General features: G+C 49.3%; 1 protein-coding gene and 1 non-coding gene across 2 annotated transcripts in view; one reads left to right on the top strand and one right to left on the bottom strand.

The window, feature by feature from the left end:
* The window catches only part of Ube3c (ubiquitin protein ligase E3C), a 93,825-nt gene extending 66,265 nt beyond the window's left edge, over positions 1-27,560 (bottom strand). The window contains exons 1-6 of the mRNA XM_069997161.1: positions 27,433-27,560; positions 16,979-17,032; positions 15,054-15,128; positions 13,722-13,865; positions 6,551-6,666; positions 2,452-2,609 (exon numbers count right to left, since the gene is read on the bottom strand). Of these exons, the coding sequence (XP_069853262.1) occupies positions 2,452-2,609; positions 6,551-6,666; positions 13,722-13,865; positions 15,054-15,128; positions 16,979-17,032; positions 27,433-27,498 (613 nt within the window). The 5' untranslated portion in view covers positions 27,499-27,560. The remainder of the gene's footprint in view (positions 1-2,451; positions 2,610-6,550; positions 6,667-13,721; positions 13,866-15,053; positions 15,129-16,978; positions 17,033-27,432) is intronic.
* Positions 2,003-2,072, top strand: Trnaa-ugc (transfer RNA alanine (anticodon UGC)). Its single transcript has one exon. It is a non-coding gene; the product is annotated as a tRNA-Ala (tRNA).
* Positions 27,561-27,777: the final 217 nt, after the last annotated feature.

Here is a 27,777-nt window from a genome sequence, read left to right as displayed (position 1 = left end):
GAGTATTTTGATAATCCTACAAAGCCATACACTTGAGCTATTACTCAACCACTGAAGCCCAGGGCTGCATTAATAGAACGACTTTCACAGAACTGCTTTAGGCCAGCCAGGGCTCACAACAAAACCCCCAAACTTAAAGTTCAAGTCCTGTTCTTAGATAAAAAGAAAGAAAATGTAGCCAAGCACTGTTGGCTCAAACCTACAACTCTAGTTACTCAGGAGACTGAGATCTGAGGATCATGGTTCAAAGTCAACACAAGCAAGAAAGTCCTTAAGCCTTTAACTATCTTGTTTACTATAAAGAGGAAGTGGAGCTACGGTTCCCAAGGGTGGAGCGCTGGCCTTGAGGGAAAAAGCTCCAGGAGGAGAACTCCAGGCCCAGAGCGTGAAGAAAAGAAAGAACTATAGATGAGTCACGCCAGGAGCTTTGGATACCTAGAAACCTAGAATGTCCTAAATTACTGATAAAAGCCTAAGAAATTTTTTGTTTAGTCCTAGACTAACTGAAACTAAGAACTGTCACTTTGGCTTGGATTTTAATAAACCTAACCACATGGCTACAAGTGACCCCTTGTTTGAATTGGTGTCTTGTGTATAACAACATTGAGATTAACCATCTGATGAGAAATTTACTTTTCCTGTTTGCTTTTAGAAACAAGTACTGTATTAGGAAGATAACTTTTTAAAAACGATGTGTTTTTTGAATTATGTCTGAAAATAAAAATGCTTGAAAATCCCTTGTTATAGTTCATATTGTTAGTTCACGTTGTGTGCTATGATTCTTTATTTTTCTTTTTTCTTGGGTCCAATCGTGGGGCCTGAACTCTGCCTGGGCGCTGTCCCTCAGCTCTTCAGCTCAAGGCTAGCGCTCTACCACTTGAGCCACAGAGCCACTTCCGGCTTTTTTTCTTTTTGCTTATGTGGTGCTGGGGAATTGAACCCAGGGCCTCAGGCATGCAAGGCAAGCGCTCTACCACTGAGCCACCTTCCCAGCCCCGATTCTTTATTTTTCTTTGTCAGTGGTGTGCTCTGATTGTTTTTAAGACTCAGTGGAGAGTAGCATTCTGCGGCTGGAGGCATGGCTCAAGTGGCAGAGCATCTGCCCGGTAGTAATCTCAAACCCTAGAGCTGCCTCCCTCAGCCAAAGAGAGCAGGCCAAGCCTCAGGTGAGGAACCCAAAGGCGTGACCTCACTGACCATCAAAACACTACTTATCAAAACAAACACAAAGGGCTCCGGTGGCTCCCACCTATAATTCTCACTACTCAGGAGGCTGAGGTCTGTGAATTGAGCTTTACAGCCAGCCTGCTAGGAAAATCCTTGAGACTCTTGTTTCTAATAAAAACTACTCAGAAAAAGCAAGTGGTGCTGTTGCTCAAGTGGTATAGAGTACTAGCTTTGAGCAAAGAGGCTCAGGGACAGTGCCCAGGCTCTGAGCTCAAGCCCCCGGACTGGCAAAAGAACACTGCCACTCTCTTTCTCTCTGAAGTACTAGGGTTTGAACTTGGAGCTCATGCTTATTCATCAGGCACTCTACACTCCTCTTCCCCCTTTGTTGTTGGTCACGGGGCTTGAATTCAGGGCCTGGGCGCTGTTCCCTGAGCTCTTTTGCTGAAGGCTAGCGCTATACCACTTTAAGCCACAGCGCCACTTCCGGTTTTCTTGTCCTAAATTGGAGATAGTCTCACGGACTTTCCTGCCCAGGTTGGCCTTGAACTGCCATTCTCAAATCTCAGCCTCCTGAGTAGCTAAGACTGCAGGTGTGAGCCACCAGTGCCAGCCTCCCTTTTTCTTTTATTTTTTTCAGAATACCATGTTTTTTGGCCTGGGCTGGGACTACAGGCGTAAAGAGCATGCCACATTTTTGTTCAGATGGAATCTTACTTTTTGCATGGCTAGCCTTGATAGGATCCTCCCCATATCAGCCTCCAGCCTGGGATTACCTGTGAGCTAGTGTCCAGCCAGTCATTAGAGGTCTTAAAATTAAATGTGGGGGCTGGGAAGGTGGCTCAGTGGTAGAGCGCTTGCCTTGCATGCATGAGGCCCTGGGTTCGATTCCCCAGCATCACATAAGCAAAAAGAAAAAAAAAAGCTGGAAGTGGTGCTGTGGCTCAAGTGGTAGAGCACTAGCCTTGAGCTGAAGAGCTGAGGGACAGTGCCCAGGCCCAGAGTTCAGACCTCACGACCGACACCCCCCCCCCAAGTGCCTGGAGCGAGCTGTGAGCACAAGTCCACCATCGTCCTTGGCAAGCTAAGAGACCCTAATGCTCATAGAGCCAACCCATTTCCACAGCTGCAGAGCAACGGAGCTCCTGACTGCAGTGAGACTCACAGGACACACTTGCTTCTGCTCCGAAGGCCTCGGTGTGCTGATCAGAGCAGCTGCTCAAGCAGCACAGGCCCCACCCCTGCCATGATGATGCCCACCTAGCTGCCCCGCCCCCCGCTTACCACTGTGAACCATGTAGTGCAAAATCTGTTCGATCACTGACACCACATCGCTAGTATCTTGCAAAACAGGCAGGTAAGTATTCTCAGATGAAAACACCTCGATCATTCTCATAGGAAGGGCAACATTCAAACTGTCATCATTGCAGTTTTGCAGCAGCCTGTAAAAATGAAAAGGCCATACTTATGCATATCCAAAGTTATCAGATTTCCCCAATTCCTCCTAGTCACCGAGCTCAGAAGCTCAGCTATCCTGGTTTTTAATGCCAAGTTTCTCTGACAACAGGCACAACTCAAAGGCCAAGGGATCAAATATGTCCTCTAGACTTAAGAGTGCTTACCATGTCAAGTCACTGTCACTAATGGTATAGAAATGGAAGGAAAACAGACGGAACACAGCCTTCCACCTAGAGCAGAGCCTCACTCCTGCCAGCAGAGGCTCTGCTATCACTAGTTTAGTCTTGTGTTACAGAGGATCATTCAATACCTTTTTTTTGTACTGGCAATGAAGCTAGAACTCAGGGCCTAGGGCTGTCCCTGAACTTTTTTGCTCAAGGCCAGCATTCTATCACTGGAAGAACAGTTCCAGTTCTAGCCTCGTGTGTGTTTGTGTGTATGTGTGTGTGTGTGTGTCTGTGTCGCGTGTGTGTGTGATGAGGCTTGAACTCTGGGCCTGGGCGCCGTCCCTCAGTTCTTCAGCTCTAGGCAAGTGCTCTACCACTTGAGCCACAGCACCACTTCCGGTTTTCTAGTGGTTTATTAGAGATAAGAGTCACACAGCCTTACCAGCCCCAGCTGGCTTTGAACCCGCATCCTCAGATCTCAACCTCCTGATTAGGCAGGATTACAGGCGTGGGCCACCACCCCTGGCAGTTCCTGCTTTTTATTGATAAACTGGAGATAAGAGTCTTACAGACTTTCCTGCCTGACTAGCTTCGAACTTCAATCCTTAGATGTCAGCTTCTGGAACAGCTAGGATCACAGGGGTGAGCCAGTAGTGAGTATCTTCTCTTAACTGTAACCATATTACTGTTACCAGAATGCTCTGCACCCAACCAGTGGCCATACCCTGCAACTGACAGACCGTACCAGCCACCCAAGGTGTAAGCATAAGCACATGCCCCTCCCTAACCGTAAGGCTCCGGCCCTGGCACGGTGAGGAAGCTTCACAGGTACCACACCCCCAAGCCCCCACGGCCCCTACACTGTTGGACCGGTGTCCTCAGTGTGGAAGAGCCATGCATGTGGGGATAACTACACAAAACCATCACATTCCTAAGAAACATAATGACTCCCTGCTACTCCCCACCTGACACCTGGTGATGAAGTTTTAGACATTTAGCCTTCTAGTGGGCCTGCAGGTATGATCTATTTCCTTGGTTACAGGTCACAAGTGTTAAGTGTGCAACAGTCACCCAAGTGTTCTCCTTTTCAAAACTATGTGCCTGTATATGCTGCCCAATTTTGTTTTTGTTTTGTGCTAGTTCTGGGTCTTGAACTCAGAGCCTGAGTGCTGTCCCTGAGCTTCTTTTACTCAAGGATACGCTCCACCACTTGAGCCACAGTGCCATTTCCAGCTTTTGCTGAGTGGTTTATTGGAGTTAAGAGTGTCTCCCAAGCTTTCCTGCCTGAGCTGGCTTTGAACCACAATCCTCAGATCTCAGACTTCCGAGTGGCTAGGATCACAGGCGAGAGCCAGCGGCGCCTGGCATGTCGCCCAATTTTTAACGGGGCTGTTAGCCGCTTCACCTGTGCTTCCCGTCTCTTGGGCACCTCCTGCCCTCCTCCTTCTCATCTGGCACGGCTTCCTCCCCCGCCGAGGCCCCTCCTCAGGCCTGCTGTGAACAGTGCTACCCCACTGCCTTCACTGCTCTGCCCTCCTCTGCACCAGCTCTCAACTCTCCACACTATCTCCCTGCTGGTCCCTGAAAGCAGCAGCCTCACCCCTACGCCAAGGGGCCAGAGCGCTGCTCAGGGGAGCCTCCAGAGGCCTAGGCCAGGTCCACCTCAGTGCTGCCGACAGAGTGGTGTGTCTGGATGTAGTAAGCCGAGTGGAGCCTAGGGTTCCCACCCAGTACTGTTACACAAGCTATTACTGCTCCTCATAAGCCAAAGGCTTCTGCCTAGAAGAGAATACAGCTGTCACGAGGCAAACCTTCATTTGAACAGATCATAGAGTTTCACTGGAACAATATGATAAATAAGCCTTTCACACAGGTTCCGGAGCCCCAGCCAGCTTACTCCACTCTTGGCATCTGTGCTGACTACACCCCGGGGCTGTCGGCTCTGCCAGGGCCTGTCCTGTCCTCCTTTCTGTACATGTCTTCCGTGGTGTGAAGAGAAAGGCCCCTAGGGACCCAGCTTCTGTTGTGTTCCCTCTAGCTTGCTCAGCCCTTCCAGTTTTAGGTCCTTCCAGTCTCTAAGACTAAGTTACTCCAGCGTTCAAACTGAGAACTCGCGTGCACACAGGCCGGGCCTCTCCGAGCTCCCAGCCGCGGTCTCACTTCCTGTCCGGCTCTGCCTGGCCTCGTCCCTAACTGGCCCGACTCTGCTCTCCCTTCTTCACGGTCATGTCCAGTACACAAGACAGGGTCCACTGACACTTGAACTGGAGGTGTGGGGAGGGCACTTTTAGATGGAGAATTAAGACATCAAATGTACTGTGTGAGCTAGGTACTACTGGCTACTCAAGAGGCTGAGATCTGAAGCCACCTGGGTGAGAAAGTCTGTGAGAGTCTTATCCCCAATTAACCACAAAAAAGCCAGAAGTGGAGCTGTGGCAGGTGCCAGAGTGCTAGCCCTGAACACAAAAGCTCAGAGTTCAAGGCATAGAACACACTGTGAAGAAAATGGGGAAATCTGAAAATGGGCTGAAACTTCAATCGAGCCCACCTCCATCCCAGGGACTGCCCATCTGCTCACTAGCTTCCAGGGATTAGTGAATACCACTTTTTATTTGCAAATGCCTGTACTGAGACCTGAACGCAGGCCTTCCCCCTCACTCAGCTTTTCCTGCTCATAGCTGGAGCGCTACCACTTGAACCACACCTCTAGTCCTGGATTTTTGAGGACTTGTCTGCCGTGACCCTCAGACCTCACCACCTGAGTGGCTGGGACTGTAAGCGCGCCAGCTTCACAGCACTCTCAGTCACTCTCAGGGGCCACCCACTCTCTGGCTGGAGCACGTCGTTGAGAGGTGGACACAGAAGTACCTGGGGAGTGAGGTCGAACGTGGAAGGGCAGTGTCAACGATGTGGGGAACTGCCAACTCTCTTCTGTGGTGCTTAAGCCTGTCATACTAAAAATTGACAGGATGGGGAAGAAAACTCAGGCTGTAGTACTGTACTCCAAACTCTATTTTTGCCTTGTTCCCTTCAGAATAAAGCTGAATCCTCTAAAGGGTGCATGGTGACTCTCACTACCCTCCAGGCAGGCTCTGACCCCAGATGGAGCCAGCGCACCAAACCGTGTGTCGTTCCTGCCCATACCACCACCTCATAAGACTGCCCGCCACATTTAAAAAAGTCAACCACAGTTGGGCACCGGCAGCTCATGCCTATAATCCTAGCTACTCAGGAGGCTGAGATCTAAGGATCATGGTTCAAAGCCAGCTCAGGCAGGAGACTTTATCTCCAATTAATCACTGAAAACCAGAAGTGGTACTGTAGCTCAAGTGAGCTGAAGAACTGAGAGACAGCACCCAGGCCCAAAGGTCAAGCCCTAAGACTAACGACAAAAAAAAAAAAAAAAAAAGGCAACCACAGCCAGGTACCAGTGGCTCCCCTCTGCAATCCTAGCTACTCAGAAGGCTGAGATTTGAGGATTGCAATTTGAAGCAAACTCGTGTAGGAAGACTCTTCCTCCAATTAATCACCAATAAAACTGGACGTGGAGCTGTGGCTCAAGTGGTCACCTTGACTGAAAAAGCTCAGGAACAGGAACAGTGCCCCAGGGTGAGTTCAAGCCTCCCTCCACCCCCACCTCTCCACAGTCAGCCTTCTCCCAAATCTTGTATCTCCCTTTCCTCCTTTTTCATATCCCAAACATGAATTCTGCCGGCACCAGAGATGACCAGCACATTCCATAAACCGCGCAAACTCACCTGCAGCAGAGGCTCATCAACCTCTTTATCTGAAATAAGCATGTCAGCCTTTCTGATCCATCCAACTGCTTGACATACAGAGAGCTATGTTTAATCAAGTTCTGATACAGCCATATCTGGAACAGCAAAACAAAAAATGCAACTTTGAACCCATTGCTAGTTTACAGAATACTAAAGAATCCAAAGTGGACTCTTACATGCAAGCCTAATCAAAATCTGCTAAGAAAGTTCCTAGAGGGGCTGGGAGTGTGGCTCTTCAGAGGTAGAGCACTCGCCTAGCATGCATGAAGCCCTGGGTTCCATTCCTCAGTATCACATAAACACAAAAAGCCAGAAATGGTGCTGTGGTTCAAGTGATAGAGAGCAAAAAGCAACTTAGGGAATGTCCGCCCTGAGTTCAAGCCCCAACACTGGCAAAAATTAAAACAAAAAAAAAAAAAAGAGAGAGAGAGAGAAAGTTCCTAGAACAAGATTTTCTTAGCATTACTTTCCCCCATCTTAATAACCTTACCATTAGTTACTAAAATAGGGTACTAAAACAAAGCTTCATAAAGCTTGAAGCAGTAAGTTCACCTGCAAAAAAATCAGCAATATATAATGCATATATTTCTTCCTTCCGTACATGTGTGGACTGTACACACATCTCTAGCATCTTTTTCTTCTGTGTTTTCATTTCTAGCCCCTTGCATGTTTTTTACTCTTGTTTTGATGCCAGTCCTGGTGCTTGAACTCAGGGCCCTGGGCACATTCTCTTGAGCTTTTGTGCTCAAGGTTTAGCACTCTACTGCTTGAACCATGGCCCCATTTTGGCTTTTTGGTGCTTAAGTGGAAATAAGGCTTTTCTGCTGGGCTGGCTTAGAACTGCAATCCTCGGATCTGAGGCTCCAGAGTGGCTAGGATGACAGGCGTGAGCCATGGGCACCCGGCTTCCCTACACCTTTGGTAAGAAAGGCATTCATGTGGCTCCACTACCCTCAACACAAGGAAGGATCAAGTAGATGGACGGGTTGGCCAAGGGCTCTTCTCCCAGATGACTAGCAGATGAGTTTTGTAAGGTCTCTTGTATTCAAGAGGCCTAACTTTATGTAGTATGGATGTGTCTGCCAAAAAAGGATCTGAAAACTCAAAACAAGGACTCTCTTCTGCTTTTTCTATTTTATAAAACAGACGGGTATTGTTTTAAAATTTTGTAAGACCCATTTCCAGTAAGATGGGAATATAAGATATCCTCATTCCTACAGATAGTTACAAATGTGCTATACACATCCGTAACTTGCCTGTGTACACCATCTTTTTGAGATGTCTGAAGTGACCTGTATATTTTCTTGGAACCAACATGAAACGAATTCATGTATGAAACATTGTGCATCTTCAAGTCTATACTATTTATTAACAAATGAAGAAGATGCACAATGATAATACACCACAAAAAGCCAAAGGACAGGGCTGGGATGTAGCTCAGTGGCAAAGCACTTGCCTAGAACTAAGTACGGTGTCCTGATCCAATCCCCCAAATAAAAAAAAGATGAAAAAAAAAAAAAAAGCTAAAGACAAACTCTTGGAATCGGACCCTACTAGATTTTATAATCACGACAGTGCATGAAACCTCTGCTTTGCTTCACTTTTTGCTGTCTGTGGAAGGTGGCTGGCTTTCTTTGGTGCTAAGGACAGAACCCAAGCCTTGCAAATGCTACTCCACTCCTTCTCGTGCCACTGAGCTGCATCTCCAGTCCCCCAGCTACTCTTACCCTGTCTCAATGCTCAACTGAAAATCTGGATGTATCAAAGACACAAAGAATGAAATCAACAATAGGGAGATGTCAGGAAAGGAGAGTGTGAAACTAAGAAAAGCTAAGGCTTCCCAGGATAACGGCAGGCCTGCAAGAACACACAAGCGGGGACAGACAGCACTGGACAGCATGGACAGGTCCACTGGGAATGGAGCACAGGGCTGCTGGAAGAAACCATGCGTTAAACAATGAGGCAGCCAGTGGGGCTGGGAAGGCGGCGCAGTGGGAGAGCGCTTGCCTTGCATGCCTGAGGCCCTGGGTTCAATTCCCCTGCACCACATAAGCAGAAAAAGCCAGAAGTGGCACTGTGGCTCAGGTGGTAGAGCGCTTGCCTCGCATGCATGAGGCCCTGGGTTCCATTCCCCAGCACCACATATACAGAAAAAGCTGGAAGTGGGCTGGGAAGGTGGCTCAGTGGTAGAGCACTTGCCTCGCATGCCTGAGGCCCTGGGTTCCATTCCTCAGCACCACACAAGCCGAAAAAGCCAGAAGTGGCGCTGTGGCTCAAGTGGTAGAGCGCTAGCCTTGAGCTGAAGAGCTGAGAGGCAGTGCCCAGGCCCAGAGTTCAAGCCCCACGACTGGACCCAAAAAAAAAAAAAAGAAAAAAAATGAGGCAGTCATCAATAATTGGTGTTGGGAAAACTGGACATCCGTATGTAGAAAACTAAAATTGGATCCCTGTTTGTCACCTTGTACCAATATCTACTCAAAATGGAGACCTCAGACCTGAAACTCTGAAAGTACTACAAGAATGTAGGAGAACCATTAGAAGTTATCGGCATAGGCAGGAACTTTCTTAAGAGCATCCCAGGGGCACAACAAATGAGAGCTGACAAACGAAATCACATCAAACTAAAGTTTCTGCATAGCAAAGGATACAGTTTCTAAACTAGAAAGATAGCAACAGCAGGGGAGAAGATCATTACCAACTATATCTGACAAAATACACAAGGAGCTCAAGAAACTCTACATACACACCCCAAAATCAATAATCCAATCAAGAAATGGGCAAAGGAATAAATAAAGATTTCTCAGAAGAAAAAGAAAGAATGGTAAATAAACACATAAAGAAGTGCTCAATATCTCTGGCCAAAAAGGAAATGCGAATTAAAACAACACTGAGATGCCGCCTTACCCATTTAAAATGGCCATTATCAAGAAAACTAATAACATGTTGGCCAAGAGGTGGCCACCGTTGGTGGGAATGCGAGCTAGTCTAACCACTGTGGAGAGCAGTTTGGAGATTCCTAAACATAGACTTTCCCTATGATCCAGCCATACCACTGCTGGGCACCCAGATCATCACAAGCCAGGATTCCATAAAGACATTTGCGTGTCTATGCTCAGTACTACACTACTCACAACAGCTAAGCACAAATGTTCTACGATAGATGAGTGGATCCAAAAAAGGGGTACCTGTACACAGTGGAAGTTTACACAGCCATTAGAAAGAATCTATCATTTGCAGGGAGATGGGTGGACCTAGGAACACATCGTGTTAAGCCATCCCAGAGAGACAAATGGACCAAGTTTTCTCCCACACATGGAAGCCAGATCTAAAATACAACTAAGCATGATGACATATCCAGGGCTCTATGCATTTATACACAAACAGAACTGACTAAAGGAGATATACGTAGGAGAGGCATCCAAAGGCTTAACTCCTCTGAACAACTCAAGTATTATTTATCAGAACAGGAAATAGAGATCTGTTTTGGGGGGTGGGAAAAGGAAGAGCACAAGAATGAAGGAAGGAAAGGGGAGCAGATACAGTCATTGTATTTAATGTACACTATGCAACCTGTGGGTGGGGATGGAGAAACTAAACTCATAACCTGAGTTTGGAATTATAACCCCTTAATAATAACCATTTAGCTGGGTGCCGGTGGCTCACACCTGTAATCCTAGCCAACTCAGGAGGCTGATATCTGAGGATTGTGGTTTGAAGTCCCTGTGAGACTCTTATCTCCAATTAACCTCTTAAAAACTGGAAGTAGCATTGTGGCTCCAAGTGGTAGAGTGCTACCCTTGAGCAAGAGAGCTTCGGGGCAGTGCCCAGGCCGAGTTCAAGACCATAACTCCCAAAAATAATAAATAAAAGTAAAAAAGTGAGGCAAGGATTTACTCCAGAAAAATGAAAGGCAAACTACATGTGAAAGAAATAAGAGCAACAGATCTGTACTTAAAATAATCACAAGAAAACAAGGCTGCATGTGAGAGCGCATGGTTCCGTGTGATTATTTTTACACAGGCTATCTCTGAAGAACCATCAAGGGTCACGTGATGGCTGCTTCTGAGTGGGAACCTGACCATAGGCAGGGGACTTCTTGGCATGACTACGCCTGCATTTTTTTTTTTGGGGGGGGGGGGGTCTGGTCGTGGGGCCTGAACTCTGTGCCTGGGCGCTCTTCAGCTCAAGGCTAGCGCTCTACCACTTGAGCCACAGCGCCATTTCTGGCTTTTTTCTTATGTGGTGCTGAGGAATCGAACCCAGGGCCTCAGGCATGCAAGGCAAGTGCTCTACCACTGAGCCACCTTCCCAGCCCTCCTGCATTTGTTAGCCAACTGAATAGAGTTCATTTTTCTTTCTTTTCTTCTGTGCCAGTACTGTAAGGACTTGAGCTCAAGGTCTCATGCTCCAAGGCTGGCACCTGGGCCACAACACCTCTACTTCTAGCTTTCTGCTGGTTAATCAGACATGGAACTCTTGCATTTGTCTGCCTAAGCTGGCTTTGAGCCACGGTTATTGTATCGTATCGTATCCTGAGTGGCTAGGATGACAGACGTGAGCCACCAGCCTCCAGCTACTTTTCTTAAATGAATCTACTTAAAATTTCAGACGCTGTACTTAAAATTTCAGAATTTGCATGTGAACACTTTTGCTTTTTAGGTGCCTAAGGCCTAGAGCCAAAGTACACATTTACCTCCAAACGTTTCACTGCCATTTTCTGAAGCAAGTCTAAACTCCAATTTAGAAATCAGATTCAAGTCTAGACCTTGTACACTGAGATGGGTGCTTCAAAGACGCCCACAGCACCGGCACACTTCTGCTCTTGGACAAAAAACCTTTCAATCGCAATGTTAGAAGGCACGAAGACAGAGACGGCTTGCTGTTGTGCCTTTCTAATTCTTTTTCTTCTGAATTTCAAACAGGAAACCTAGAAAGAGCTGTCCATGGGCCAAACTGAGGGGAAATGAATTGGCTGTGCTTCTAGATCAGCTCCAGTTTCAGAAAGCCCTTCCCAAATCCCAGTCTAGCAGGGCTTAGCTGTAGGACTGGACAGCAGTAAAGCAACCCTCTGTCCTCTGCGCATACTGTGCGGCAGACTATTTTACTGGACATGGCTTGTAGCCAGGAAGATTTCCTCTCTACCCTTTTTGTCTATCAAAAAATATATCTACAAGTATGTAATTCATCTAACAATTACACACTAGTCTCATGATATTTCCTGGAAAAAAAGGCTAACAAGCTTCTGTTTTCAGGGAAAAGGTGTAAACTCAGCCTCTGGCTGGCTCTGCTTGCTTGCTCTGCTGGTTCCCCACCCTTCCATCTCTTTTGTGCCAGTTGTTTTGGGTATGGAGTCTAATGGGCATGTCTAATTAGGCTGGCATTGACAGTATCTGGAGAGTACCCAGCGTTGTAGGTGGGAGACACCAGTGCCCAGCTTACAAACTACATGTTAAAAAGAATTATTACCGGGCTGGAAGGTGGCTCAGTGGTAGTGTGCTTGGCTAGCATGCATGAAGCCCTGAGTTCGATTCCTCAGTACCACATACACAGAAAAGGCTGAAGTGGTACTGTGGCTCAAGAGGCAGAGCACTAGCACTGAACAAAAGAAGCTCAGGGACAGCGCTCAGGCCCCGAGTTCAAGCCTCAGGACTGGCAAAAAAAAATAAAAATAAAAATAAAAAAATATATATATTATTATTATCAAGCCAGGCACCAGTAGCCCAGGCTTGTAATCCTAGCAACTCAAGAGGTTGAAATCTCAGTTCAAAGCAAGCCTGGACAGAAAAGTCTAAGAGACTGCATCTCCAATTAATAACAAAACTGTTGACTGGAGGTGAGGCTCAACTATTAGAGCTAGCAAGAGCCCCGTGTTCAGTTTAATGTGTGTCTGCCACCACTAATGGTCATGGCTGCTCCACTAATAAGATAAAAGCCTATGAAATTTGTAGAGAAATATGTGTCAGATGTAAAGAGACCCACTGCTTGGAGAATGACACTGAAGTAATATTTAGATGAAGTTCTCACCAATCTAAAAGCTGTGGGGGCTGCTTGCAGAAGAACATGGTGCTGGCTGACTGCAGACTGCTAAGTGCACAAGGGAAGGATTGGACCACACACGTTAGCTTTTTTTGGTGGGTTGTAGGACTTGAACTCAGGGCTTGGGTGTTGTCCCTGAGCCTCTCTGTGCTCAAGGCTAGGAGCTCTACCACTTGAGCCACTTCTGATTTTTGAGTGATTAACTGGAGATAGGAGTCTCACAGGGACTTTTCTGCCCAGGCTGGCTTTGAACTGCGATCCTCAGATCTCAGCCTGCTGAGAAGCTAGGATGACAGGCATAAGCCACAGGCGCCAGCTCACTTAAGCTTTCTGTGTGCTAGTACTGTGGCCTGAACTCAAGAGATTTGCACTCTTGCCTGGGTATCTTGCTCACAATGAGCCCTCCACCAGTCTACTTGTCCAGACTTCGCTGCTTAACTGGACTTAGGGTCACTCAGACTTTCCTGCCTGGCCTGGCTTCCAAGTGAGACCCTTCCCATCCTGGTCTCCTCAGGACTGTCAGCAGGAGCCACCTGCAGCACTTGGCCTGCACTTTTTTAACCATTTGGAATTTTCCATAATAAAGAAAATGAAGGCTGGGAAGGTGGCTCAGTGGTAGAGCGCTTGCCTTGCATGCATGAAGCCCTGGGTTCCATTCCTCAGCACCACATAAGCAGAAAAAGCTGGAAGTAGCTTCTGTGGCTCAAGTGGTAGAATATAAGCCTTGAGCAAAAGAAGCTCAGGGACAGCAACAGCGCCCAGGTCCCGAGTTCAGGCCCCAGGACAAAAAAAAAAAAAAAAAAAAAAGAAAAAAAAGAAAAGAAAAAGAAGAAAAAGGAAAAAGAAAATGAAAATCTCACTTTTAAGATGAAAGAAAACACACCAGCCCAGAGGTGGCCTATTGCAGCTGGCTGAGGAAAAGGAAATGCTCACTAACACTTAAAGGGAGGGGCCAGTCAGCTGCTTCTTCTTGTTTTTAAATGTTATTGTCAAGGTGATGTACAGAGGGGCTACAGTCTAACTTGTTACCCCTCCCCTCATTTCTCTCCCTCGTTCCCCTCCCCCCAGCGTCTTCTAAAAACAGAAGACAAGTAAAATCTGAGGGAGCACTCACCAGGCGCTTGGAGTCTTCACTTTGTTTATAAAAGAACAGAAGCTGCCGTACCAGGAAGGTAAGGTTTGGAGCACTTGCAACGGAGGAGCCGCGAGCCTGGGCTGCGCTGGCACAGCGGTCAAACGCACTTCTCTGAATGGAGTACTGCAAGCAAAGGGAGGGACGCGTAAACGTGCAATCCAGACACAGCGACAGGTCTAAATGAACCTCAGCAAACCTTACTCCTGCTGGGGAACAAGATCTTAACACTCACTAAGCAGCACCTTTTACCCTTCCTGCTATTTATCAGCTGTGGTCTGGCCCGTGTTTATATCTCATAATTTTTTTAATTTATTATTATTATTTTTTTATTTTTTTTGGTCCGGTCGTGGGGCCTGAACTCTGGGCCTGGGCACTGTCCCTCAGCTCTTCAGCTCAAGGCTAGCGCTCTACCGTTTGAGCCACAGTGCCACTTCCGGCTTTTTTCTTTTTGCTTATGTGGTACTGAGGAATCGAATCTAGGGCCTCGTGCATGCAAGGCAAGCGCTCTACCACTGAGCCACCTTCCCAGCCCCATCTCATGATTTTAAAATCACCTAAAAACTCATCTGTGTATAAACCTTAATGTAAATATAAATTACTTAACCAGGGAAAACTTTCACTAAACAGGTATACAAAATATAAGAAAAACAGATGCCATTTATAAAAACACTACCATAGGGGCTGGGAAGGTCGCTCAGTGGTAGAGCGTTTGCCTTGCATGCCTGAGGCCCTGGGTTCGATTCCTCAGCACCACATAAGCAAAATGAAAAAAAGCCAGAAGTGGCGCTGTGGCTCAAGTGGTAGAGCGCTAGCCTTGAGCTGACGAGCTGAGGGACAGCGCCCAGGCCCAGAGTTCAGGCCCCACGATCAGACCCCCCCAAAAAAAGAACACTACCATATTTAAAATGGGCTGACTTTCTAGTTCTTTCTTAGTTTTAAAGATAAACTATGATTGTCCAAAAAAAGAAATGTACTCTTTACCTGACTTACATAACTAACTGCATCCCCTCTGTATTTCATTTGTATAATAAAAATAAGAAAACTTTGGAACTATATTAAACACAGCTATTAAAAAAAAAAGATAAAATGATGTGATTTGCTGGAAAACTGATGCAATTGGAGGATATCACATTGAGCAAGACAAGCCTCAAAAACAAAATATTCTATGTTTTCACTCATACGTGGAAGCCAGACCTAAAAGACATGCACATTCATAGACATGTACACACACACATCTATTGCAAATGTGTGGAAATATAACAGTGAAATACACACTCATAATTAATGTAAACTAATAACAAACAAACTTACTTGCTGTTTTCTGTCTCTGTAGCCTCGAATGAATGACTGGATAATTATTGCATTTTTCAATCTTCGCCTTTCCTCCTGAATAATGGAGTAAGGAGGAAAGCAGTTAATTGGTCCGAATTAGTGAAGATGATTTTCACCTAGTCAGGTTTTAAAAAATCCTAGCTGTAGAATTCAGACCATAAAATTCATTCAATAAAGTATGCCATCCACTGAATCTATTTTCAGTATATTCCAAGTCATGTACCAGCATCGCAATTTAGTTTCAGGATTTCTTCATCATCGCCCACCTGTCCAAACCCTGTGCCAACCAGCACTCTTCCCTGACTATTTGCCACCATTAATCTAATTCTTGTGCAATAGATGTTCCTATTCTGTGCATGCGCCCAGAGGGGTAAGCAAAAAAAAAAAGCAGTCAGTATATTCAATGTACATTATGTAAAAACTGAACTACGTAACTTGAAGATAAGGAGGGGAGGGGAAAATGGAACACCAGAAAGAATGACACTGATCATGAAGCATTGTACTCATAACCTGACTTATGGAATTGTACAACTACTTAATAGTACAATTTTCAAGAGGGAGTGAAGGAAGGAAGGAAGAAGGGAAGAAGGAAAGGAAGGAAGGAAGGAAGGAAGGAAGGAAGGAAGGAAGGACGGAAGGAAGGAAGGAAGGAGCCTAAGAGATACATGGGGCACAGGGCCAGGGACAGACATGTTTTCAGAGTGAGTTGCGAAGAGGGAGAGCAGCGCAGAGCACTACTGGAAGGGTAGTGAGAATGGCTAAGAATGTTCCAAAAACAGATGCGGAACATTAACAAGCACAAGGCCCCTGGTTTGCAGTGGCTCTTCACTGAGGGCCACTTTTCCATACAGGAGACCACTAGTGATGAGCACTGCCCTTTTGGTTTGCCCGGTAGAAGTACTGCCAGCATCTAGGGATGAGGCCAGGTGTCCTCCAGGCAAGGACAGCCCCCAGCCACAGTGGACCTTCAGGGTCCACGCATCCACCATGATGAGTAGCTGTTTTGACCCTGCTGCTGGAATGCTCTTCAAAGGGCATCTGCTCACCCTCCACGAGTCCACAGAGCCCTTCTCCACGGCTGCTCCCAGCAGAGCCGCGTGCCTCCACAGCGCTTAGTGCTACCTCACTAGCGCATGCTGCCCACTAACACCCACCTCAGAGCAGGACTGTGGTCTGCCCAACACAGGTAAAGCTCTCAAAAAGCTGCTAAATCCAAGAGTGCGTTGTTAGAATAACAAAGCATTAACTCTTATCTAGAAAAGCAGGCCCTAAGAAGTTCTCTTCATTCTCAGTTGTGGTGACAAGCCTCTAACACCTTGCTTGATAAAATGTGAACACTATACTAGATTATCTAGAAACCTTATTAGAAAGAAACACAACCAAGAACCCATAATCTTCTGAAACCTGGACTGAGCCCTTCAAGCCTATCTTTTCTTAGAGGGTTACAGAATTAACACTGAGCACATCTGGAAATGTTGCAAAACCCATGTGTGCACAATTATGTTACAAATGTTGCAAACTCTAACTGCATGCACATATACTTGGTGTCACATCCAGAAATGTTGCAGAAGCTAGAAAGTACATACACGAAGATACATTGTCACCCGCCATATGTGAAGGTACACACAGATAGAGCAAAGCCAAGACTTCTTTTTCTGCAGTAGTGGGTCTTGAACCCGGGGCCTCCTGGCTAGCACTCTACTGTATGAGCATGTCTCCACTTCTGGCTTTATTTTATTTCATTTTTGGGAGGGGGAGAGATAAAGAGTTAAGGATTGCCCCCTCCTACATAGTTCAAACTGAAACTCAGATCTCATGAATGGGTAGGGTGTAGGTGTAAGACACCAGCGCCCAGCTGAAATGTAAATGATCATTTATCAAGATTATCACAAAGCTGTTGTTACCTCTCTTTTCCGTCTTTCTTCCTGAGTACGATGTAAAAGAGAAGCCTTTTCTTCCTAAATGCAAAAAAAAGAAAAGAAAATGTAAGGAAGGCTGTAGTACTAAACTTGAAAACACTCCCACCGAAGTTTATAGAATGTTCTGGCCCCCAAATGATTCTGCAGACCCTCCAATCAAACTCTGCACCAGACAAGATATCCCAGGCTGGGAGTGCTCCAGGTCTAACTTACAGCACTCAGAAGCTCTCTAAGCACACCTGCTGATGGGGAATTGTGTGTGCGCGCGCGCACACGCACACATGCACACGCACACACACGCACACGAGCACAGGGAAAACTGGGATCTAACCAATCACCACTGCACAGTTCTACAAACCACCACCCTGAAGGGTGGGCCGGCACACGCGGCTCTGGCCCCCATAGCTGCTCAAGGGGAATGTTAATGAAAGGAAACCCACGGCTTGTAGTAAATTAAGAAAATGTTCACCATAAGCAAAATTTTTGAATAACACACTTTGTAGAAAGAAATGAATAAAGGGAGATTTTTGAGACAAATAAAGGAAAAATACTAAAAGACACACCTCTTCTTCCCAAACGGGTCCAACCTTCAGTACAGACTTCTAGTGTGTGTGCGTGTGTGTGTGCACGTGTGTGTGTGCGTGTGTGCGTGTGTGTGCGTGCGTGTGTGTGCGCGCGCGTGTGTGTGCGTGTGTGTGTGCGTGCGTGCGTGTGCGTGTGTGCGCGTGCACGCACACGCGCGCACAGTCCTGGGGCTTGAATTCAGGGCATGAGCACTGTTATTGAGCTTTTCTTTTTGCTCAAGACTAGCACTCTACCACTTGAGCCACAGCACCATTCTGGCTTTGTGTATGTGGTACTGAGGAATCAAACTCAGGGCTTCATGCATGCTAGGCAAGCACTCTACCACTAAGCCACACCCCCAGCCCCAGACTTCTTTTTTTGTAAATTTAAGAGTCCAAGATGCTGCATACACCGATCATAGCTAGATGCACAGTGCATATTCGAAACTGCAGAACTCCTGCTGAGGCAGGAGGCTCATGAGCTCCAGGTCCGCCTGGAGTTAGATGTGAGAATCCATCTCCAAAAGTAATAGTATCATTTTTAAGCTATACCCAAGCCCACTGGCAGTTAGACCCATCTCATAGACACACCAGCAGGGTGCTGGTGGCTCACCTGTAATTCTAGCTACTCTGGAGGCTGAGATCTGAGGATCATGGTTTGAAGCCAGCCCAAAGCCTGTGAACCACTTATCCCTAATTAACCACCCAAACAAGCCAGAAGTGGAAGTACAGCTCAAGCAGTAGCAAGAACAGTGCCCAAGTCCTAGATTCAAGCCCCAGGACCAGCACAAAACCAAAGCACAACGGAAGAGAATCAACCAATTTATAATTACACACGGACATGTAAACCAAGCAAAGTATGAGCAAAAGCTGATTAGTGAACCTGAAGAGCCAAAGAAAGAAAATCACCCACTGTAGCATACCAAAGCCAACTTGTTTCACAATGAAAGATTACCCATTATTTACTAAACATTGCTCTTTAAATTGGCTTTTTAAACAGTTCAAAGAAAAGCTACAAAAATGTGTTCCCTAATCCTGTACAAGTCTTTCTTTCCATCCATAACTAGATACAATTATCAGCAGCATTAGTAACTACACCACCCACTTTATTAGAAACTCAGCCTGCATGAGTTCTAGAATTCCACATAGTAAGACACAGTCTTAGTTACTACTGCCTCATCTTTTTCCATCTCTTAGTAGTTTGAACTCAGGGATTTTCGCTTGCTTGGCTGGTACTCTATCACTTGAGCAATACCACCAGCCTAGCTTTTTGCCAGTTAACTGGAGATACAATCTTGTGGACTTTTCTGCCTGGGCTGGCTTCAAATGACCGTCTTCTATATCTCAGCTTCTTAAGTAGCCAAGGTTACAGGTGTGAGTCCCTGGTGCTTGGCCTCTCTGCTCTAAGTGTTTCCCTCAAACTTTGATGTCATGGGAGTGTCCCTCAACTTGGAATTTTCCACATTCTTTCATGATTATGATCACACAGTAACAGTACTATATTTGAACCCACAGGATTTATATCTAACTCCATGGCTTCATACACACGTATGTAAACAACTGAATAAGTAAGGGGAAAATCTCCTGGCTGAACCCAGTTAATGTATAAATACAGGAGAGAGAAAAGGCCAGAACCACCCACAGCCATAGCACTAAATGTTGTAGATGAGATCCTGTAACATATACTCAAACTGGTGGGCAAAACTTCACGGAGAATCAGCATTTACCTGGCCTCAAAGTATCACCCTCAAGGTATTTTTCAACTACCAAGAGAAAGTAAATTCACAGAGGAGAAACCTGCAGTCACCAACCAAGCCATCAGTGCAACCTTCCCACAAACACAACCAACAGGTCAGGAGGCACCTGGCACAGTCCAGAGGAGGCAGGAGACCATTTTGGTACTCTTGCCAAAGACGCCTTTTAATGTAAATGTATTTATTTCAAGGGGAAGCTTCTATACTTGTGAAGGCTGGTCATAAACAAACACTCTATTACATTTGAAATTAAAATACTGAATTACAAGACACTTATTGGTAAATACTCTATTCTGAATGTAGGTTCCTCAAGGCTTAGGTTATGAAGATGACATCAAGACCTGCATTTTTTCCCTGTCATGGGGCTTGAACTCTGGGCCTGGGTGCTGTCCCTGAGCTCTTCAGCTCAAGGCTAATGCTCTACCACTTTGAGCCACAGCGCCACTTCTGGTTTTCTGATGGTTTATTGGAGATAAGAGCGTCACAGATTTTCCTACCCAAGCTGGCTTTGAACCGCAGTCCTCAGATCTCAGCCTCCCGAGTAGCAAGCCCTGCCTTTTTTAAGCTTTCCCATCAGCCAACAGAGAACCTAACTGGTGTTTACAGCAGGACCAGGGGAACAGTGCTAGTAGCCACAGGAGGGTTTGAGCAGCCTCAAGCTTCTGCTCAGGAAGCCCTGCAGGGCAACTTCTTCGGCCTGTGCCCTTTCTGCAGTGGCATGCGCGCAATGAGGCGAGGGGCGGACGCTCCTCTTGCCTCCACTGCCAGCTGGTTTAGGAAAACTCTCAGAGGCCCGTCTGGTAAACACGCACTTTCCATGTATTCACAATTCTTTCCCCAGGTGGAGGTGTGTCTCATGGTGAAAGGCTGCCCGTGCCCACCCCCTGGACACAGGCTCGACCTGAGGATGAAGGGGACTGGCTCACACAGCCAGCTACTCGGCTGGGTCATGGCTTGCTTCTCCCAAGAGCAGCGGCAAGTCAAGCTCCCTGCCAGACTGCTTCTGTACCCAAGGAGGAGACTGCTTGCGCCAAGCTTCCAGAGCACGAACACACGGATGCAATCTCTGCAGTAAACCCACACACGACCTCTGCCTTGCCCAGCCCGTCCCACTGGCTGTGAAGTCAGCCATACATTTTAAAGGACTTCCTCTCATTTACCGCTACAGACGAGGTTACCCAGCCCACGGTTATAAACCCAAAGCACGAGTGGATTCAGCAATCGGTTCCAGAGAACAGACCCACTGTTCTCCCGGGACAACAACAGCTGCTCCACCCATTTGACCCTACATCTATAAATAAATGGACAATGAGCAGTCATTAGTCCACCACTTTGTTTGAGGGTCACTGATCATCACCAGCAGTGGTCCCCATTTGGCCACACAGCAGCCTCAGCTCAGACATGGGCTCTGGCGTCTGCTTCGCCCCTTCTGTGGCTGGGCAGGCTCTCTCGGCTGCTTGCTCCCAGGGTTTAACATCAGCTCTTCCTTAGGTGGGATGCATGGATAGCTTAATCTTAGAATTTAGGAGCATAAAGGGACAGGCTGACTCCATCAGTCTGTGAAAAAACAACCTTAGGGGGTGGGGGTGGCTCACCCCTTAACATCTATTCAAGAAGTGGAAATAGAGCTGGGAAGGTGGCTCAGTGGTAGAGTGCTTGTCTCACATGCATGAGGCCCTGGGTTCGATTCCTTAGCACCACATAAGCAAAAAGAAAAAAGCCGGAAGTGGCGCCGTGGCTCAAGTGGTAGACCGCTAGCCTTGAGCTGAAGAGCTGAGGGACAGCACCCAGGCCAAGAGTTCAGGCCCCATGACCGGACCCCCCCCCAAAAAAAGATTATTTATAAGGCAGTTAATAATGTGAAAAGATAAAGAATAAAAGCAAAAGATATAAATAGTGCACAGGAATATCAATCCAAGAACTTCAAATTAACTGGGCACTTGGTGGCTCACACTTATAATCCTAGCTACTAAGGAGGCTGAGATCTGAGGATCTTAGTTCACAGCCAGCCCAGGCAGGAAAGTCTGTGAGACTCTTATCTCCAGTTAGCCACCAGAAAACTGGAAGTGGCACTGTGGCTCAAATGGTGGAGCACTCATTGAGCTGAAGAGCACAGGAACAGTGTCCAGTCCCAGAGTTCAAGCCCCATGATTGACCCAAAAAAAAAAAAAAAAGTCAACTTTACTCATTTTAAGATGCAGGGCTGGGAAGGAGGCTCAGTGGTAGAGTGCTTGCCTAGCATGCATGGGACACAGGGTTTGTTTCCTCAGTACCACATTAAAAAAATTGTTTTAAAGAAGAGAATGCATTAAGAACATTGAAATAAGGCCTTTACCTTATTTCTCGGATTTGGCAAACGTGAAAAGACAGCAATGCTCAGGAAGGGCACAGAACTGCCACTACCTTCACATACCAACGTAACCTCCTCTAGGTAGTCTGGAAATACGCATGAGTTCAAAGTGTGAGCTGCCTCTGACCTAACAGATTCATTCTGGAATTTAACCCACAGATAACACATTTGAATTAGGCACAGCAGGGCTCAATATGTCCTGACCTATGTGGGTTTTTTTTTTTTTTTTGGGTCCAGTTGTGGGGCCTGAACTCTGGGCCTGGGTGCTGTCCCTCAGCTCTTCAGCTCAAGGCTAGCATTCTACCACTTGAGCCATAGCGCCACTTCCGGCTTTTTTCTTTTTGCTTAAGTGGTGTTGAGGAATCGAACCCAGGGCCTCAGGCATGCGAGGCAAGCTCTCTACCACTGAGCCAACTTCCCAGCCCCTGACCTATGTTTTAAACAAGGAAAATACACATAATTATACTCCCAGAATACAACTCTGAGCACCTATGTAAAATCCAAACCAAAATCTGAATATTAACTATTAAGAATTGGAGCCTAGGCCAGGAGCCAGTGGCTCACGCCTGTAACCCTAGCTACACAGGAGGCTGAGATCTGAGAATCATGGTTCAAAGCCAGCCTGGGCAGGAAAGTCCATGAGACTCTTAGCTCCAATAAACCACCAGAAACCTGGAAGTGGCGCTGTAGCTCAATTGGTAGAGCGCTTGCTTAGAGCTGAGGGCCAGCGCCAGGCCCAGAGTTCAAGCCCCATGACCAACAACAACAAAAAATAATTGGAGTTTATGCACCAGGTGTCCAGGGCTTATGCTTGTCATCTTAGCTACAAGAGAATAAAATCTGGAGGACTGAGGTTCAAAACCAGCTCAGCTCAAGTGGCAGAGTGCCAGCCAGGAGCAAACAAGTCAAGCAAAAATTTGAGGTTGAATTCAAGGGGTGGAGGTGGGGAACCAGTGTAGCAGCTCAAGGTTCTCAGTTTTAATTTATTTTACTCATATTTGAAGATATCTTGTACTTTTAAAATTCTGCAGGTCTAGAAGAGTGAGGGATTCTGAGTAGCAGTTATAGCCATTTCACAAAAGCACACTGTGTTTTCAGTGATTGAACCTCTCCCAAAGCCTCTTCCCTTCATGCTAATCTCTCCCAGAATCCCCAGCTGAGACACCCACCATCCCTCAAGGGTAAACACCAGCTGGGAGCTAAGTGCTCACCTGTAACCCTAGCTACCCCAAGAGACTGAGACCATGAAACTCATCTCCAGCTAACCATTCAAAAAACAGGAGCAGTGGCTCAAGGTGGTAGAGGGCTAGCCTTGAGCAAAAGAGCTCAAGGACAGCTCCCAGGCCTGAGTTCAAGCCTCAAACCGAGAGAAAAAAGAAAACAGAAAAAAAGAAAATTGTAAACATCAATAAATGGCAGCAGTCTATTTGCTCTGCAAGCATTAGAAGCTATCTTATGTTCTCCAAAAATTAAAGATAGCCAAATTCTAATCCCACAAATACCATTTTCAAAGATAGTTTTATTATATATATATATATATATATTGCCAGTCCTGGGGCTGGAACTCAGTGTCTGGGCACTGTCCCTGAGCTTCTTTTGCTCAAGGCTAGCACTTTACCACTGGAGCCACAGCGCCACTCATGGCCTTTTCTAAGGCATTGAACCCAGGGCTTCGTGCATGCTAGGCCAGCTCTCTACCACTAAGCCACATTCCCAGCACTCTTGAGACTCTCATCTCCAGTTAACTACCAGAAGCAGAGCTGTGACTCAAGTGGTAGAGCCCTAAGCACAAAAGCTGAGCGACAGCACCTAGGCCCAGAGTTCTAGCCCCAAGATGGTGGTATACACATACACACACACACACACAAATAATATACTCACTCTCCTAGTCGCCTGATTTTATGTCCCCTCTGGGCATGGGGCAGGCTTGACTTCCAACTCCTACCACGCTGTGGGACACACTCATGTCCAGGCCCTGTGGGTGAGGCCTCTCTCCCAGACTAGCTCCCCGACACCACTTTGCCCTGGTCTGGGTTTGAGTCTGTGGGACCCCTCCCTGTCCCAAGCGGCATGTGCTCTCCTCAAGGAACAAAGTCTACTGACAGCCCAACATCTGCACTCCGCCAGCCAAGCGCTCATCCCACAGCCCCACTCCCTCAAGTCTTCTCCACCTCACAGACCAGAATCCAATCCTCCTGTGGCTGTGGTGCCCCCTCTGCACAGTGACTCTCAAAGCACCCAAACCAAGGTCAAAAGAAGTCAACTGCAGCCACCACCCCCTGGGAAGGGAACACACAGGACAGTCGAGAGGAGACTTGTCTCAGGACACCTTCCTACTGACTGACAACTTGGTGTCTGGATTCAGACCTTTGCGTTCTCGAAGATAACATCCTTTCTCTCATAAACATGGGGGTTTTTGTTTGTTTTGTGCCTGTTTTAGCTAGCTTCGTGAACTTTTGTCAACCCTGGAAGATTTTCCTCTGGGTAATTACTGCCAATTGAACTACACACTGCCATGCCTATGCACCCTAACATCAGAAATGCTGAGAAAACCCAGTACATCTGAACCAACCGAGTCCAGCAGCTCCTTACTCCCCAGCGCCCAGCCTCCCGTCAGCCTGGCTGACCCATCCTTCAGGACGCAGGCCAACCCTGCCCTAAGGGAATCAGGAGCTAGCTATTCCTTTATGGATACTTAACTGCTCACGGTGGAAGTCTTAATACTCTGACAAAATTATAAACAAGCCTTGACTTTTCCTATAGACCTTTTACAAATAAACACTAAAAATATTCACTGAATTTGAAAAACAAAAAAAGGACATGTGTTACTGGAATTCTAGAGAAAAAGCCCTGGACTGAAAACATGGTCCAAGTATGCTCAATGCAATGATGACGAACGACAAGACAGACAAGAAGCGTCTGTTTAATAGGGCCCCACAGAAAGAACAAGGGCCTGAGTGGCTGTATATCTGCCTTTAAGTACTGACATTACGTGTAAACAGAGAAAAATGCACTGGGGCAAGAGGCAGATACTCTTAAGAATCCTTGGTTAGCGAGGTGGTCTGGTTGATCATTACCTCAGGACTGGCATGAAGAGCTCTGTCATGGTAAGGAAGTCTTGCTAGCTAGGTTTGCCCACCCATGCCAGCACTTGTGAGGCTTGTGCAGGAAGATCCTGCGTTGGAGGCCAGTCACCAGGCCCAGCACTGGTTATACAGGGAGATCCTGTCTTTAAAAAAAAAAAGTGTTCAATAGCAGACACTTGCTAGTCTACACCAGCAAGGCCCTGGGTTCAATCCCCAGTCTAGTGACTGCCTGCAAAACTTGTGACAAGATAAGCATCCATCAGTTTCTGGAATCCAGATGACTATAGGAGAGGATGGCTAAGAGCAAAAAGAGATACAAATCAGAACCGGTGTGCTGAGTTTTAAGTCTTCTTTTTTTTTGGTAGGTCATTGGGCCTGTGAACTCTGAGCCTGGGCGCTGTTCCTCAGCTCTTCAGCTCAAGGCGAGTGCTCTACCACTTGAGCACTGCATCACTGCAGGCTTTTTCTGTATATGTGGTGCTGAGGAATTGAACCCAGGGCCTCATGCATCGGAGGCAAGCACTCTACCACTGAGCCACCTTCCCAGCCCCATTTTACGTCTTCTTTTAGTTAATTTACGGGTCCAAATGAGAAGAGTCAATGCTTTTTAACAAAAGGCGCACACGAAGGCTGGGAATGTGGTTTAGTGGGTACAGTGCTTGCCCAGCATACATGAAGCCCTGAGTTTGATTAGTCAGTACCACATACACAGGAAAAAAAAAAAAAAAGGCTGGAAGTGGCACTGTGTAGACCATTAGCCTTGACCAAGGAGAGGCTCAGGGACAGTGCCCGGGCCCTGAGTTCAAAGCCTAGGACTAGCAGAAAAAAAAAAAGGCACACACAATAAGATAATTTCTTCCTGTTTTGTTTTTCAATAAGGCCTATATAGAATCACAGGAAAATGAACTCATCATTAGCACCAGTAAACAAAAGCAAAACCACAAGAAAACCACATCCCACCAGAACTGCTGCGTTAAAAGGACAGGGCCAGGGGCCAAGGGTGGGCCAGAGCAGAGCACTCGGGACCTCGTGGCCTGGCCAGGACCAAGCCCGCCAAGACCCTAGGAGGTGGCCTCTGCCGTGAGTGTGACAGAGAGGTGGATAGACCCAGGTCAGACCCGAGCTGAGCCCGAGAAGACAGTCACAAAGGACCAGGTGCCAGGGATCCCCGAGCTAACGACCACTCCTGAGAAGGATGGACACGGGACAGGAAACAGCGCGCTAAGGCCCTCCCACGGTGGCCCAGCCGTCCACCGGCCCCGGCCCCGGCCCCGGCCCCGGCCCCGGCCCCGGCCCCCAACCCCCAGCCCCGGCCCCCGCCCCGGCCCCCGGCCCCGGCCCCGGCCCCGGCCCCGGCCCCGGCCCCCAGCCCCCGCCCCGGCCCCCAGCCCCCAGCCCCCGCCCCGGCCCCCAGCCCCGGCCCCGGCCCCAGCCCCCAGCCCCGGCCCCGGCCCCCAGCCCCCAGCCCCGGCCCCGGCCCCCAGCCCCCAGCCCCCGCCCCGGCCCCCAGCCCCCAGCCCCGGCCCCGGCCCCCAGCCCCCAGCCCCGGCCCCGGCCCCCAGCCCCCAGCCCCCGCCCCGGCCCCCAGCCCCCAGCCCCGGCCCCGGCCCCCAGCCCCCAGCCCCGGCCCCGGCCCCGGCCCCAGCCCCCAGCCCCGGCCCCGGCCCCCAGCCCCCAGCCCCGGCCCCGGCCCCCAGCCCCGGCCCCGGCCCCCAGCCCCCAGCCCCGACCCCGGCCCCGGCCCCGGCCCCAGCTCCAGCCCCGGCTCCGGCCCCGACTCAGGCCCCGGCCTCGGGCCCCAGCCCCAGCCTCGGCCCCAGCCCCGGCCCCGGCCCCGGCCCCGACCCCGGCCCCAGCCTTGGCCTCAGCCCCGACCCCGACCCCGGCCCCAGCCCCCAGCCCCGGCCCCAGCCTTAGCCCCGACCCCGACCCCAGCCTCAGCCCCGACCCCGACCCCGGCCTCAGCCTCAGCCCCGGCCCCAGACTTAGCCCCGACCCCGGCCCCAGCCCCCAGCCCCGGCCCCAGCCTTAGCCCCGACCCCGGCCCCAGCCTCAGCCCCGGCCCCAGCCTTAGCCCCGACCCCGGCCCCAGCCCCAGCCCCAGCCTCAGCCCCAGCCCCGACCCCGGCCCCAGCCCCGGCCCCGACCCCGACCCCAGCCCCAGCCCCAGCCCCGGCCCCGGCCCCGGCCGCCCGGGCCGCAGGAGCGGCCGGCAGCCTCCCCCTGGCCTCCTCCCTCAGCCCGCGGTCAGAGGCCCAAGCGTGCTCCCCAGGCTCTCAGAGGACGGAGCCCACCGAAGACACTCAGGCCCCAGGCCCCAGCAGGGGCCGCGCCGCGGGGTGAGGCGGGCACGGCGCGGGGGCGCCGGGCCTCGAACCTGGCGGCACGGAACCCCCAACTACTTCTAGCACCTTCTGTTGCCACCGCCTCCGACGGCCGCAGCCCGGAAACCTCGGCGCGGCAGGGCGGTCCCCGGACGCCGACCCCGCCGGGACCCCCCCCCCCCCGGCCCGGGTCCCCCGTGCCCGGCTCCCGCTCGGACCCCGCGCCCGGCTCCCGCTCGGACCCCGCGCCCGCCCGGGGCCCGCGGCCGACAGCGCCGCGAAGCCGACGCCGAGCGGCGGCCCCAACGCCCCGGGATGGCGGGGCGGGCGGTTCGGCCCGCGCCCCGCGCCCGCGCCCTCACCTTCCGGCTGGCGCCGCCCAGGGACACCTTGGGCCTGGTCTTGAACTCGCCTTCGAAGCTGAACATCTTCGCCGCCTATCCCATCGGCGCGGCCGGGGCGCGGGCGGGCGGGCGCCCCGGGGGCGGGGCCGCGGGGGTTCCGGGGCCGCGGGGCGCGGCGGCGCCGGGAGGGCGCTCCGGGCTCGAGCCCCGCGGGGCGCGGGCAGGGTCTGCGCCGCCGGCCCGGGGGCCCGGCACGCCGGGGCCGGCCGGTGGGCGCGAGCGCGGCGACGCTGGCGGACGGCCGGTCCGCGCCCGCCTGCTCCACGCCCCGCCACCACCTAGCGAGGGGCGCCGCCGACCCCG

The sequence above is a fragment of the Dipodomys merriami genome, unplaced genomic scaffold, assembly GCF_024711535.1.
Source record: "Dipodomys merriami isolate MVZ:Mamm:240054 unplaced genomic scaffold, mDipMer1.0.p SCAF_5, whole genome shotgun sequence".
Classification (NCBI taxonomy): domain Eukaryota; kingdom Metazoa; phylum Chordata; class Mammalia; order Rodentia; family Heteromyidae; genus Dipodomys; species Dipodomys merriami.
Note: the sequence above shows the minus strand (reverse complement) of the source record. Positions and strands in the feature narration are given on the sequence as shown.